General features: G+C 40.6%; 1 protein-coding gene across 1 annotated transcript; it reads right to left on the bottom strand.

Moving 5' to 3' along the window:
- Positions 1-14,147, bottom strand: SRP68 (signal recognition particle 68). Its single transcript, XM_085304467.1, has 15 exons — positions 12,457-14,147; positions 11,758-11,871; positions 10,568-10,763; positions 9,730-9,812; positions 9,389-9,498; positions 8,936-9,018; positions 8,517-8,657; positions 5,277-5,375; positions 4,891-4,955; positions 4,418-4,577; positions 3,646-3,740; positions 3,274-3,403; positions 2,776-2,851; positions 1,840-1,892; positions 1-1,385 (listed from the first exon to the last, which is right to left on the bottom strand). Exons 2-15 carry the CDS (start codon positions 11,817-11,819, stop codon positions 1,158-1,160), a joined length of 1,581 nt encoding a protein of 526 aa, XP_085160593.1. The 5' UTR covers positions 11,820-11,871; positions 12,457-14,147; the 3' UTR covers positions 1-1,157.
- Between the last annotated feature and the right edge of the window lie 225 nt (positions 14,148-14,372).

Genomic DNA, 14,372 nt, shown 5'->3' with positions numbered 1-14,372 from the left:
TTGTGGAAACTTCCAAATACTTTATTTAGGAACAGTTCTGCCCATGTGCTGTTGTTTTTCCTCGTTAATGAACACAATTACAGAATTACCTGTATTTTGAAAGTGCCTATCACCATAGCACCTGGGCTCTTTATAAAAATGCTGGCTCGGGTGACAGAAAAGATCTATCACTCAACAACCTACTGATCTTCTGCTGCTCATTTCTCATTTCAGGTATATCTACTGACTGACAATGAGGAAAAAGCAGCAGATGAACTCTAGAAAAAGATCATCTTGCTTTCAGGCAAGGCTTAGATCAGAGACAAAATAAACATTGAGAGACCCAGCTTCCCATGAAGAGCAAGTAGCTATTCCTAATGCCACCCATGAATAGTTAAGTTTCCCAGGAAAAGCCTTGTAGGAATGGGTTCTATACTGTATTTAGGCATTTAACAAAAAATTATCAATGAAGATGGATTCTACTGACCCAGAGTACAAATTCAGGCAATATTCCACCACAGTTGGGATAATCATTGACATCTGATAAGGTACTTTTCACCCTTATCAATAAGGAAAGAGGTTCTGCTTTGTCATTTCTGAATGTTACGTTTTTAAAAAATAAACAGACTTCTCTTTACACAACTATATATACTTCAGTGGACAGTGGGAATCCAAAGTGAAGGAAAAATTAGCCCCCTTGGCTATTGTTTCATGCCCATTGTGTAGGCAGTCTCATCTTGCTGTTTTAGTTCTGCATCTACCGTTTCCTCTGCTTCCCTACCACACCCAGAAGGTTTCTGGATCAAATTACCAAAACATAATGTCAAATAACAGTGGGGGAAAAAAATCATCAGGATATGCCTATGCCCTGGTCCATGGTAAGTATATGTGTACTGGCCCTGAATGAGCCACTGGTCACAAAGTGAGCTCCAACTTCGCCAAGCAGAATGGAATTTCTCTGTGCTCCAGATGTTTATAGTGTACTGATGTATCTGAATAGACTGTTTGCCTTCAATACACTGGGAGAGAATGTAACTGCACAGACACATACACAGAACATAGGGAAGAAGATAAAACCTCCCTCTGCCAGTTTCAGATGCAGATATTTACGTCCTAGAACCTTTTGGAGCTTTTCCTTTAATACAGAATAAAACCTCCGTTCCTCAGAGGGGTCCTGGTTAACTTTTGAATCCAAAGATGCCCTTGATATATCCTGTAAGGCCACTCTTGGCCTTCTGCTCCACCTTGTCCTCCAGAGGTGGGAAAGCAACATGGTTAAGGGCCAGGTCAAAGAACAAGGGTTTGCATGGAATGGGCTGGAACCCCGGAGGAAAGTGCACCAGGCTGACTTGCTTGCTGACAAGAGAAGGATCCAGACAAAAAGTCTCAAACCGTTCCGAGAGTGGCTGAAAGAGAGGAACGCAGAAACGTAAATTAAACATGTGTCACATCACATCTGACAGGGGCCAAAAAAGTGAAGAGGAGTAAGCGGCACTGAGCCAGCAGAAGCTGATGTTCTTATGTGTGATGTCTTGGGCTCTTGAAAACAGTCCTCTACTTGTCAAAGCTCACTGCAGGTTCTCTGGAAAGTCCTCCCAAGTGCAGGGAGAAAGCTAAAAAATGAAGATGCCACACCAGAAGCCGCAAGAGGCAGCCCAACTCCTACCTAAGCGACTCCACCCTCTCACTCACTTTCAGGACTTGTGGAAAGGGAAAAGTAGCCTATTAAAACCTCTTAAATATGCTAGTCATAACAAAACTCCAACTAGCCTGGGCTGAAAGAAACACTCACTACTGTTTTTAAGCTGGTACTAAGGACACTACTGAGATTTGAGCAGTGTTTGAGTTCTCAGCTCTTACCTTGCCATCCTTGACCTGAGATGGAGACTCTGTCTCATGAGTATCATTTGCATCTGCAAAAATCAGGAAAAGGTAGTAAAAACAACAGAATAGATCTCTGTGCAAACTAAGAGTGTCTCAGATGTCAGCTGCCCTCTAAGCTAAGCTGCATGTATGTCCCTGTTGCTTTCAGGGACATACACGGCATTTTCAGCAGAAGCTATTCACTTTCTAGACTAAGAGGGTCACAGACTTTGGTTTACAACCATCATGGCTCTCTAGTCTAGCATGGCTGTGAGAAGCTCCTGAGAGAGCACAGATTTTGAGTTAAGCAATAGATGACAAAAAGACACAAGCGAGATATGTTAAAGCAATAAAAGACAAGACTGTCCATTATTTTTCTTGAGACTGTCCATTATTTTTCTTGGCTTTCCAGCAGTAGGCAGCACAAAGCCAGCAGCTTAAGACACCATCAGGGTTGTCCATTCCCTTGAAATTCTCCTAATCTGGTTCACATGGACAAAGAGCAGAATACTATTGCTTTCCCACCTTTTCATTATTTCCCCGGTAAGGGAAAAAACGAGATAAGTAAAAGCACTGGGAGCAAGTACTATTACTGAAAAGCTGGTATCAACTGACTCCAACTTGTCTGCTGGAAAAAAATTAAGCTCTGATCAAGATGTTCCATGCAGGTTACCAAAATAGGTGCAAGTCCTCATGAAGAGCTTTTGCATCTCTGGTCAGAGAACAAGATGCCAAGTGTCTAGTGAATGGTTGCCTATCTGCACTACGCACAGCTAGAAAAGGCTAGGACTGTGAAGAAACAGTTTTCCAGAGTCTAGATCAAAGTAACATGGAAAAACATTTGGCATTTCAGAAACGAAATAAAGGAAATGAAATAGCTAGAGCCAGGTTATGCAAGTGAAGCTAGAACTCTTGTACAATTGTGCAACTCACCTAATATAGCTGCTGCTTGCAAGGAATATTTCTCTGCATTGACTTGAGTGATCAAATCCTGAACATCAGGCAGCTCCTAGAGCATTAAAAACAATTATTTGAGAGCCTGAAAGGTGCCAGAATTTTAAGAGTTAGGGCAAAGTAAAAATCTGTCACAGTAAGGACTAAGGGCCAATAAGCCTTCCTGGAAAAAGAAAACCTACATTACAGTCCTTCAGGCACTACAGAAGTAGTATGACAGAAAGTGCAGATACAGGAGAAACATGGAAAAGTATTCTAGCATAGCAAGTCTGCCTCTCCTCCAAAGCAAGTGGCCAGTTGAAGCATTTACATATCATTAGAAAAGCCTATATAGTACAAGTGTGACTTCTTGATATATTATATTACTCTTCTTGCTACTTAAATATCAGACTTGAATTGTAATGGCCTAGTATCTAACTGTCAATAAATACTGCCTCAAGAGATTTTTCATTAAGTTCAGCTCCCCTCTGTTCCTACCTTCAAGCTGTTCTTAAAAGCTCCAGCTTCTGATTGAACTTCACTGGCATATTTCAGCACTCTCTCATATAAAACAAGAGCTTCACTCCACTTCTTTACCAGGACATAGGACTGCGCAATGAAGAAACACCTGCAACAGCAAACAGTTGATCCTTGATGCATCCATGTTCTTCGCCCACACCTTTGCCAATTCAAACCACTGATAATAGGAGATATTAGATAGCACTGGCCAGTCTCCCCTTAGCAGTCCCTTTCATCTCACAAAAGACCAGAGGAAATTGCATTTAAGCCCTGCACAGCACCTACAGGTGAGGGCTAATAACCTTTGAAGACTTAATGCCTGCTAAACACAACCTGGCTGTTCTCAGTCACCTGTAAGCTTTGTATACTAGTGTCTTCAGTCCAATCTCTTTTTGGAAGTTCTTGTCCTCTTCTAGGCCAGGAAGCTGTGTCAGTTCCACAAGGTTCTGTGCAAAACAGAGTTAGAGCGATGAATTCAGGCAAGCTTTGTTTTCCTCTGGAATCTGATGAAGTAAGAGAGAGCTGCCTCTTTTAACAGTCAATAGCAGACTCCCACGGAAGCAGTTTCCAGTTTTCCAATTGTCAGTACGCAAACCTTGTGAAGGACGCTCATGGAAACTTGTGCAAGTTTGATCCCAGGCTAGATTTCCTGACACAAACAGGCATTAGGACAAAGGCTCCTCAGATTTCACATGAAGTAATTCTTTCATAAGACTTTTCCTTTCCCATTCACAATTACTCCAGTGACAGACTCTCACAGTTAAATTAACATTTACGTGAGAAATTGAGAAACTGCTTATAAAGAATGAGTACATTTTAAGTATTTTTAGCTGCCATTTGCACTGGCAGCTATCAGGATGCTGCATACAAATGCTAGAAAAAACACTGCATGGCATAAAACCAAGGTTATCCGTCCTAGCAGCATTTTCTGCTCACAACTAAAAGCATTCTCTCATGTTCTACATAGCTGTCCAACACCTTCAACAAGGTTTCTCTAAGTACCAAGTTACTCTTCAAAATTCATGGTCTGTTCAGCTTCAGTTGCCATATTTTATACAATATCTTTTCACAACAAAGTTTCCCAGTCAGTAAAAAGAATTAGATTTGTTTTCCCTAGTATTACCTGTAAGATGATATCATAAAGACGAATCAGGTCCTGAGGCCGCGGTGTACGCTTGCCATCCTCTTCTGACCGCTGCTGCTGCAGCAGTGCCTTCTGCAGAGACTTTGCCATGCTCTCATTGCGCTTGATGGCTGTCGACAACTTGATGTAAGTCAAATAACTAAAAAGATACCATTGACAGACTATCAGAACTACTCAGATATTACTTCCTGGGCAAGCTGATATTACTACAAGAAAAAAACCTCTAAAAGGTCAACATAATAGTCTAAGGAAAATGTTTTTGAAGCTGCATGAATCAAATCCTTATCTGTGTAGTCATTCTTTGAGATCTGAGAGGCACCCAGGACAAAACCAGACAAACAAACAACACAAAACAAACAAACAAAAAATCCCACACACTTATCAGGTGACTGAACCTGATGGAAGAGCATGATCTCCTCACACCAGTAGAGGCAGCTGTGTCTGTTTAATACCTGTGTAAGTACTGGATGTTGGACACCTTCCCAGAATCCATTTCCAGAGAGTGCTCCCGCTGTTTCTGCAAAAATTGGACAAAACATTGCACAATTTACTTAAGACTGGCAGCTGGGGGAAGAAAACATCAGAAATAATGCAAAGTTGGGATAAAACCAAGGAAATTATGTCACACTTCTGGGTAAAAGAGCGAGGGCCTCTACATAGTTATTTACCCTTTCCAATTCTGAAAAAAAAAATCAAATCAAAAGATCAACTCTTTGTGGCTTTTTATTAAAGAAAACCCCAAAGCCACCTCTGCTGTTAACCAAGTTTAACAGCAACAGAGCAGTCCCAAAGAGACACTGTGCTGTTGAAAGTAGAAATATTGATGTCTGATACTTACCTGGTCCGGTTTCAGATCTTCCCGAACAGCTTGAATGGCATCTCTACACTCACTGAGTAAAGATTCAAACAAACGCTCCTTTGTTTCCTCATTTTCTGCCTAAGAGCAAAGGAAAGTCAAAAACACACTTATTAGACATTTTTGCATTTTGCGTCCCACGATGCAAGAGTTAATACAGGAAAATAAACCAAATCTCTCTCAAATTATTGCCTTAAGGTCCATGGATAACTAGAGCGCCAATCTGTACCCTTTTGCAACGTATCCTAGGGGGCAAATGGCCAGAAATTGCAGGGAACCTGGTGAGCACCAGAAATATAGCAGCACTGAAGGCCTAGCACATCCATGCCTCCGCTGCTTTCCTAGCAACTCCTTCCCCTTCCAGGATGGCACCCACATTGCTCAGAGAACAGCTGAGGTTGTCCCGCACTGTGGGAAGGCCACAGCAACAGAAGAAGAGCTGAGCATTACTGAGCTGGCAAACTACCAATGCAGACTGCTCCTGTTATACTGATTTAACATTTTGAGTGTGGTAAGAACATCTAGATGATTATCTATTCTACACTCTCACTCTAGTAACGCTTACAGTGGTAATGATTTGCTTGTTGTAGCCACTTTTTATTTTAAAGTAAATCTGTATTTCAGCAGCAGGGGTTGAGTAGTTTATCTGCTGTCACCACAAGGTTTGTCAAAAAACAAAGCAGTTTTGGGCCTTCTGCCGCCACAGCAAAATTTGAAAACACCTTTTAAAAACAAGTTGAAGCCTGCTCTTTGCCTAAGACATGCCAGTTCATGTCATGTACCCAATTAAACAATGCACCCAAAACCAAACTCCACTTTCATTCATCTGACTGAGAAGATAACCAGACAGGGATCATAATACTCTTACTGATTCTGCAAGCGAAAACCACCCAGAAACAAATCTCAACCTTACCAATTGAAGGAGGGATTAATCTGGAAAGAACAAAGTATGTCAGCATTGTGTCATATGACTTCCACTTCATATAACAACATAAGATGAACATTTGTTCTAACTTGCAATTTGAATCAAACTGCAGTTGCCCAGACTGGTGAAAATCCATAGAAAACTAGAGCTCTCCATTCTCTTCCTCTAGGAGCTAGAATGTCTGTAAAAAGCTGCTGAGCATTACCCTTCAACGCCTCTCCCCTTTTCATTAAGGAATGTTATTTTTACTCCCTCATAAAGCCTTAGGTATCTTGACTCAATATGAATGCTAATTTTTTTTTTTTTTTTTTTTTTTTTTGAGATTTGCTGCAAGTATTTTTAAGGTGGGACTAACTACTGAGAATAACCAGAGACAAGTCTGGCAACATTCTCAACCTCACCCAGAGGAGCACAGCAATTTCACTGTATGAACAAAAATGAAAACAGACATAGCTAGATCATCAGTCAAGCACAAACAGAGAAAGGGCTGGGTTATGCAATGAAACTAAGACTTTCCTTTCTAAACAAGAACTTCTAAGGTTAAACTGATTCTATGAGCGTAAATACACACGTGTTCTTATTTGGCCGATACTAGATCATAAAACTGAGATACAAGTGCTACAGCTGGTGATAAAGTGTGGTGACAGAACAGTTCAGGTTTGCTCTTAAAGAGATCAAGGGAACTGAAATCAGAACTTACTCACAAACCTACTTCCGAAATTGGAGAAGTGATCATTTCAAGATTTTTCTTTGTTCTGAAAGACTGTATATCATCTCTGAAAGTTATTACAATTCAGTTTTGGTACAGTCCTAGCTGCTACAGATGGTCACAAAATTCCTGAGGGATTATTAAATATAAGCATGCTTTTGTCACTGCCCTTTAACCTTCTCACTTTTACCTGGTTAAAGTCAATGCGGCCCTTCAAATCACAATTTTAATTCAAGTCTTCAAGAGGGTTCACGTAAGTAATTTTAAGCACGGATTCATATCGCATACTGCTGCTGTGTTGCTTAGCTCTCACCATTACTAGTTGAGATCTGGTGCCACATAAGTCCTCTATTTAATGAGAGCTTCTAAAGAACACAAAGCAAGAGGGAAACTAATTCAGACCACTGTTCTGCCACTGCCTTGTGGAACAAGGAGGGTAACTAAACTGAAAAGTCCCAAGTGTTAGCCTCACAGGAAGGAGATTAAACAGGGGAACATTGAACTCTAAGCTGCACTTCCACCTGCTGGCCGTACTAACGTACTACCTGTATCACTTTTTTAATATATATAAAATCATTAGAAAAAAATAAATTCAGCAACATAATGCTTCCGATAAGACTGGTACCACTAACGTTTCCTATCCAGCCATATCCCGTTTAACCTACTTATGCTAACTTACTTTACACTATCTTCTGCTCTTTCCCACTTACCTTATACCTTTATAGAGTTTTAATGTTATCATTTAAATTGGTATTTATTCTCATCTTTTCCTGGTTATAAAAGGTTTTTGATGCTGTATATCACCCATCTTCAGTGGCAGCAATTGTTACCAAAGATCCTTTAACTGCCTTTTTAAACGGCAAAGGCTCTGTATGCAGCCAGTGGGAAGGAGAAGACACTATCTGGACACCATTTCCAAGGGAAAAGCGCCATATGAAAATCCTGCTGCAATGCAATACCATGACACGTATAGGGTGTGCCTATTGCAAGTGTTTCAAAACCATCCGTTACATTTGAGATGAATTTAGCTCCTGACATTTAGCAATTCTCTTCCTGCTTTTGAAGATTTGCATAAGTCAACAAGAAAATGCTACAAAGCTCACAGCAGCTGCTTCATCTGGCAAAATTGCTTTGCACTGCTGATAAAATGTGAGCAATATAGATCTTTTTTTTTTTTTTGGTTGCTCTGAAGTTCGAGCATTTGGGTGAGATACTTAAGGAAACAAAAGCAGTAATTCAAAGGCATTTAAAATTGTTAAGTGAACATTACGAACAGTAACAACCATCACCCTGCCACTGAAACACAGCACTTTTGGGTAGAATGGGGTGTTCAAAAGAAAAGCAATATCCAGTGGTTTAGAAGAACAGGTCTCCCAAAATAACACTTGGTAAATTGAGAGAGCTTTCCTCAACTGCCATTTAAGCTTTGGGTTACAGCCAACCTTCCCATTTCTCCTTCTAGCCTTCTGACCCCAAGTTTGAGAAAAGATTATTTAAAACCATTTGGTCCACGTATCATGCATTTTCTTACACACTGAAGGAAACAGGACTATTAGAACATTGGCACTGGAAACGGCTTCCAGGTTACCTGAACAATGGCTGCTTCGTTGTCGGCCAGCCCCAGTAAGAAGATCCTCACTTTGTCTATCTTCACAGGCACTGTTCTTCCTCTCCATTCCACCTCACTCATGGTAGCTGCCTGCTTTGCTCGAGTTTGGGTAATCAGAGCCTGCAGACAATGGACTGAAATTATGAGCCTGAAATTAGACGTTCCAAAATTGGACCTTTTAAACTCACTAGATTTGATTTTTTTTAATCAAACGTTTGTTGGGTTTTTTTGTTTGTTTTGTTTTGTTTTGTTTTTTTTTTTAACAGAAGTGTGGTCTTCCATAGAGCTGGGACTTACTTGCTCTTTCCTCATAGGTATCAGTCTCCCGAATGGCATGTTGCAGCAGTATTTATGTTCAACAAAATAATATTTGCCTGCTGAAATATTCAGTAAGTTACCTCCAGTTTTTCTGCAAGAAGACCTTCAGTGCCACCAGATCTCAGTCTCATCTGCATTAACTCATTGATAGCAGACTGGTCACCTGAAAAAATTAACAAATCGAAATGCCATTTCCACCCAAGTTCAAAAATCACTATGATACATAAAGACTAATCAATAGATTTTATACTGGAGATCTAGGGGCAAGTGGGATCAAACTGCAATTCCATTCTGACTTTATAAGCAAAGTAACCACAAACAGACATTTTGTCATTTTACACAAAACCACATGCACAATTAGCATAATTTCCTCCACTGCTTAACTGACACAGAACATGTCATATTTGCCCAAAGTATCACTAAGGACTCACTCCAGCATCACTTCAGACCAGTATTTAACCATCAAGTTGGTATTCTTTGCCTATGAACAAACTTTACTTTTTGTTGGAGATCAGGTACCCTGCTTTCCTTACCAATGTTGTAGGCACAGTAGCGAATGTTGGGAGAGATCTCTTCCACACGCTGGTTATACAGCACAGCTTGTTCTTCTGTGAAAGCATTGGCCAGTTTTTCATATATAGTCCTACAGCAAAGAATACAGATTAAAACTGCAGTATGTGTGATTTTGTAAGATGCCAACTTAAAGGAAGAGGCTGTGTCTGTACTTTGGAGGATGCTATTTCTTCAGTAATACTGCCCATTCGGCACAATTAACTGAACAACTTTCAGAGTTATTATACGTACAGTACATAAAACTCACTAGACTGATCTAACACTGTTTACTAAATGAAGTTGGTGAAGTGAAGGTACTCACTTGCACTTGTTGAAAGCTTCCATTGCTGCCTTCCACTCTTGGTGTTCAAAACGAAGCATTCCTGTGAGGTAAGCCATGTAAGCCTGCAGACAGCGCAAGGGCAAGCAAGTTAATCTCTGCAAGACTGACTGCCTAGTTTGTACAGCCTTTAGCATGAAAACTGCTGTGACATCTAGGATATGTGATTTAACTCAATCTTTCTGTTTGGACTGCTCATTAAAAACAATTATTTGGCTTATAAGTTATTAGCCGACTATTTTAAGTGACATTTCTACACCTCCAAGGAGAGGGAATCCTCAGTACAGCCCACTGATAGGAAAAAAAGCTTTTTTTTCCCCACAAGAAAGAAGTTACGAAATGAAAGTTTTAATGTTCCATTAACACTGTAGTCCCTGTACATAGAGGCTGGTGTCACAATATAGCTGCTTTCCGTCACAAGGCTTGTGTTCTAGGTGGCTACTTTAAACATTAAACAAACAGATTTAAACAACTGTTCTTAATAGATAAGCATAGTTTCTTAGCCATGCTGCCTTATCTTACTCTCTTCCAATTATTTTCACTTTTACAAAACCAATTGCTTTTTAAAGCAAGGATGATCCCCTGATAGGCTTAAACAAATTCTAGGTGCCAGGTCTTAATCTTGGCTGGAGCCACTGGTTATTTCTGCAATTCCAGCAGCGCCAACAATGAGCCCAGTCTATTTAAAAAAAGACATTACCCAATTCATGAATCAGCCCATTTAATTACCTATTGCCAGATAGGAATAATCTGTTCACCTAAAATCCAGGTTTCTCATTCAGTTTTTACTGTAAAACAAAATCAACGTATCAGAGATTACCTGAGCTTCCAGCTTTGTTTTGGCATCCACTCGATTACTTTCACACAGTCGCTCCAGCTCCTCAGCATGTTTCACAGCTTTGCGCAGGCGAGACAGCAAATGAAATCGTTTGCGAGGTTCTGTGTTTGCTTCCTGTTTAAGCTGCATGGCATAACTCCAGGCTCTCTCTGCATCCATCAGGATCAACAGCAAATACCTACAGGACAGCAGAAGATTACTGATAATATGATGAGGTTCAAAAAACTACTCCCATGTCACATTTAGTTCCTTACCATGTGATCTGAAAAGTCTGACAGCAAAACTTTGGCTTGGTTAATAAGAGGTAGTTGCTTTTATTTCTCAATGCGAACAAGCATATAGAGCTGTACTACCGCTAACTCTTTTCTACTGTGTTTCACATCACAGAAGTATAATTACAGAATGATATAGAATTCTCTTTGACATTTGACGAGTGACAACAAACCTTTTGAAGACACGTATTTATGGTTCTAGGCTGGCTTCCAAACCAGTTAGTATGGGTAAACAAACCTCTTTTCCCCCATAGTTAATGCTATAATTAATCTAGCTTCTTAACAATACAGGTGAAGACAACATCACGTTTTTCTTCCCCCACAAGGAAAGATGATAAAACAGCAGACACATCAAGTACTTCTAGAATTTGGGAAATAAGCCTGAGACCCTGGTTACTCTCCATGTATTCTATCGATCATTCTGCCAAATGTTGAAGAACCAAGAAAAACTCGCAACCCAGTATTTTTGTTCAACAGATAGATTATGTCTCCAATCATATTCTTACTGGCTACAGCACCTCAGCTATCAGCATTTCAGATAGCTGCCTTGCAGCAGGTCTGACTAAGCATTTCCTTTCTAATATCTAATTAATTTTTGCTGATTATGAGAAGAACCATTTTAATAGCTATGATAAGTGAAGGAAGGAACTGGCTGGTGCTCCCTCTTCTCCCACTCATTCACAAGATGAAGCAGGACCTGAGCAGTCTCTCTCTTCCTAGCGCTGCAGCCTGAACTTTGATCTTTTATTAATACCAACAACACACTTCTCTGGAGAGACACATTTATGAGTATACTGTACACAACCGTATTCCCCTGATTCCCACATGAAAATAAATTACAGAAATTAAAGAAATGATTCATGAATCTACTAGATGCTTGATTCTATTTAGTGACAGTACCTGTTGTCTGAAAGAATCTCTTCTGTTACTTTCTTTCCAGTGAACTTGTGCCTGTTTCCCATCTTGAAGTTGAGAGTTTTTCGGAGCCGCCTTAGCCTACGGGAGCAATAACCCCTAAGAAAAATAAAAAAGTCAGTTTGGCCAAAGAACAATTTTATTTCTGTTTACTGCTCTCTGCAACCAGAGAAAGAGAAGCACTAGAGGCTGCGACACACAATATTTAACAACTAAGAACTCCATACACGAGAGATGAGGAACAACTTGTAAAACAGTGGTTACCAAATGGAATAAAAGAAAAATAAGAAAACAGGTAATAACTATTAATTTTGAAAAAAATATATATATAGAATGATGTTCTCCTTATTGCCTAACTGCTTTATGTATATTTACTGAAAAAGTAATTCTGTAATAGTGATTACCAGTAAGGTGTTAACAAACAAGTTCTTACAGGACAGAGAAAAGCTTTTTTTTTTTTTTTTATTATTATTATTATTATTATTATTATTATTATTTTTCCATGAGTGATGATGAAAAGCATCACTTCATAAGAAGCAATTTGTTATGGGATATTTATTTGGCAGATAATATGCGCTGACTTCCACAGTGGGCTCGTATTTTAAATGAGTTTGTGCCAATATGCCAAGTCACACCAGCTGCATGATAGACAGTAACCCCAAGACATCCACACAGTTTACTAACCTGTACCTCTGGAAATCTCCATGTCGTAAGCCGTGCTGCTGTTGAGATTCCTTCACAATCTGAAGGACTGCAATTTGAGTTAAGGCAGATCAACAGTACAGTCTGTTTTCAGTTCATCATTCTAGCCCAAAATAATGAAGAGAACTCTATGGGTTTTATTAAGCAAGTGCTTTTTTGACAGAGCTTGGTAAGGGCACCCCAAAGCCTCATAAAAACCCAGAACTGAGACAACTGATGGGTTTAAAACAACTCATTTTTTCCACTTCCTGTTACAAAACCTTAAGACCATTATCAAGGCGAAGACTAAAGTGTCACAAGCATCTCCTGTTACAGACAACCACAAGAGTCTTGTCACTAGAGCTCATTTCTGGATAACAAGCAAAGTAAGCTACACTGACAAAAGCATCTAGGCCAGTAAAACTGACTGCCTAGCTACATTACTCACCCCGACAGGCCATCCCCCAACTGGTGACACAGTTACACAGACAAAACTGAATTATACAGAGAAGTCTTTCTTCCCTGAATGTCCCATTTCTCAGGGCGGCACAGGTGCTGTACTAAACTGAGCAGAACCTGCGCTGTCTTCCTGATACAGCTTTCCACGAAAGAACTGCTTTCTGAACACCGAGAAGCTCTTTTGAAGTATTCACGGGAGCTTATTTTCTACTGAAATATTTAACGCTGTTCAAGTTTTGCTGTCTGTTACTGTAATAAGTATTCCCTAACAGGACGCACTGGCCTGTGATTTGCTACATCATCTTTCATATCATGATTTCTATCAAGTCTACTCATTCTTTAGCACATTTGATGACTGCCGTGCATCTGGTGCTTATTTTATTCACTTTTTATTCCCTTTCAAGCAACATCAATAAACCTTAAAAAAAACTGTACAATAATCCTATGACATGAAATACTATTATTATAGCTACAGGAAAAGAAGCTGTCAGACTTCTCAAGTTTAAAATAGGAGATCTTTATCTAAGTGTAGGGTGGTTTCCTTTTCTTTTTTGGGGGGGGGAGGGGGAATACACCTAAAAGTTTCCATTGCTAAAGTTGCAAAAACCTGCATCAATAGTTACTACGTTTAATGAATCTGCATTTGTGGAACAAACAAGTCAAACTGTAATGCGTGAATACAGCTTAGGGTAGCAACCCTCGCTAACTACACGGAATTTTTTTCGAGCTCTCTTTTAGCCTGTGTAGTTACTCACCAAATTCACACCATCTATTCTATTCACAGTTTCACTGACTTGGGTATTCCTAACATTACCAGAGCAATTGTCATGTCTGCCTTTTACTCTACAGTTACTATCTTCACCTGCCATATGCTAAACTGAAAACTGCAGCCTTATTTCACTTGGGTTTTCTTCTTACCACGAGCAGAAACTCCGCTCTATCACAGCTGTGCAGCTGGACTAGTTTCACACGAAATTCTCACACGACAAAAAGACAACAGCTTTACATGCCACATCAGATTTCAGACGTGCTAAATCTGGAGGTGTCAGTCTGCTATCTCAGCATATCCATTAGATCTACTTTATCCACTAGCACCTGTTTCCAGCATTAATACTACCAGAAGAAAACTCCCAACACCCTGTATCTAAAGCAAGCGGCCTGGCACGCAGTCTGCTTTGGAGGCTGACGGGCTCGGAAGGGGCTGGAAAGGTAAAGAACAACGCCGCAGCTCAGCGATGTGAAGCCTGCAGCCCTATTTCGTCCCTCTCGAGCCGTCACCGCCGGGGACGCGAGGGCGCCTCCGGGCTGCCCCAACAGCCGCACCGTGACCGCACCGGCCCCGCTCGCCGCGCCGGAACGAAGCCCAGGCGGGTGACTGGGGCCTGCGCGCCGGGCAGGGCACCCCGGCCCCGGCCCCGGCCGCGCTCCCGCCGCCACCGCCGCCCCGCCTCGCGGGGCCG

The sequence above is a fragment of the Rhea americana genome, unplaced genomic scaffold (assembly GCF_003343005.1).
Source record: "Rhea americana isolate MKP2758 unplaced genomic scaffold, rheAme1 scaffold_21, whole genome shotgun sequence".
NCBI lineage: Eukaryota > Metazoa > Chordata > Aves > Rheiformes > Rheidae > Rhea > Rhea americana.
The sequence above is the reverse complement of the archived record's forward strand: the minus strand, read 5'-3'. Positions and strand labels throughout refer to the sequence as shown.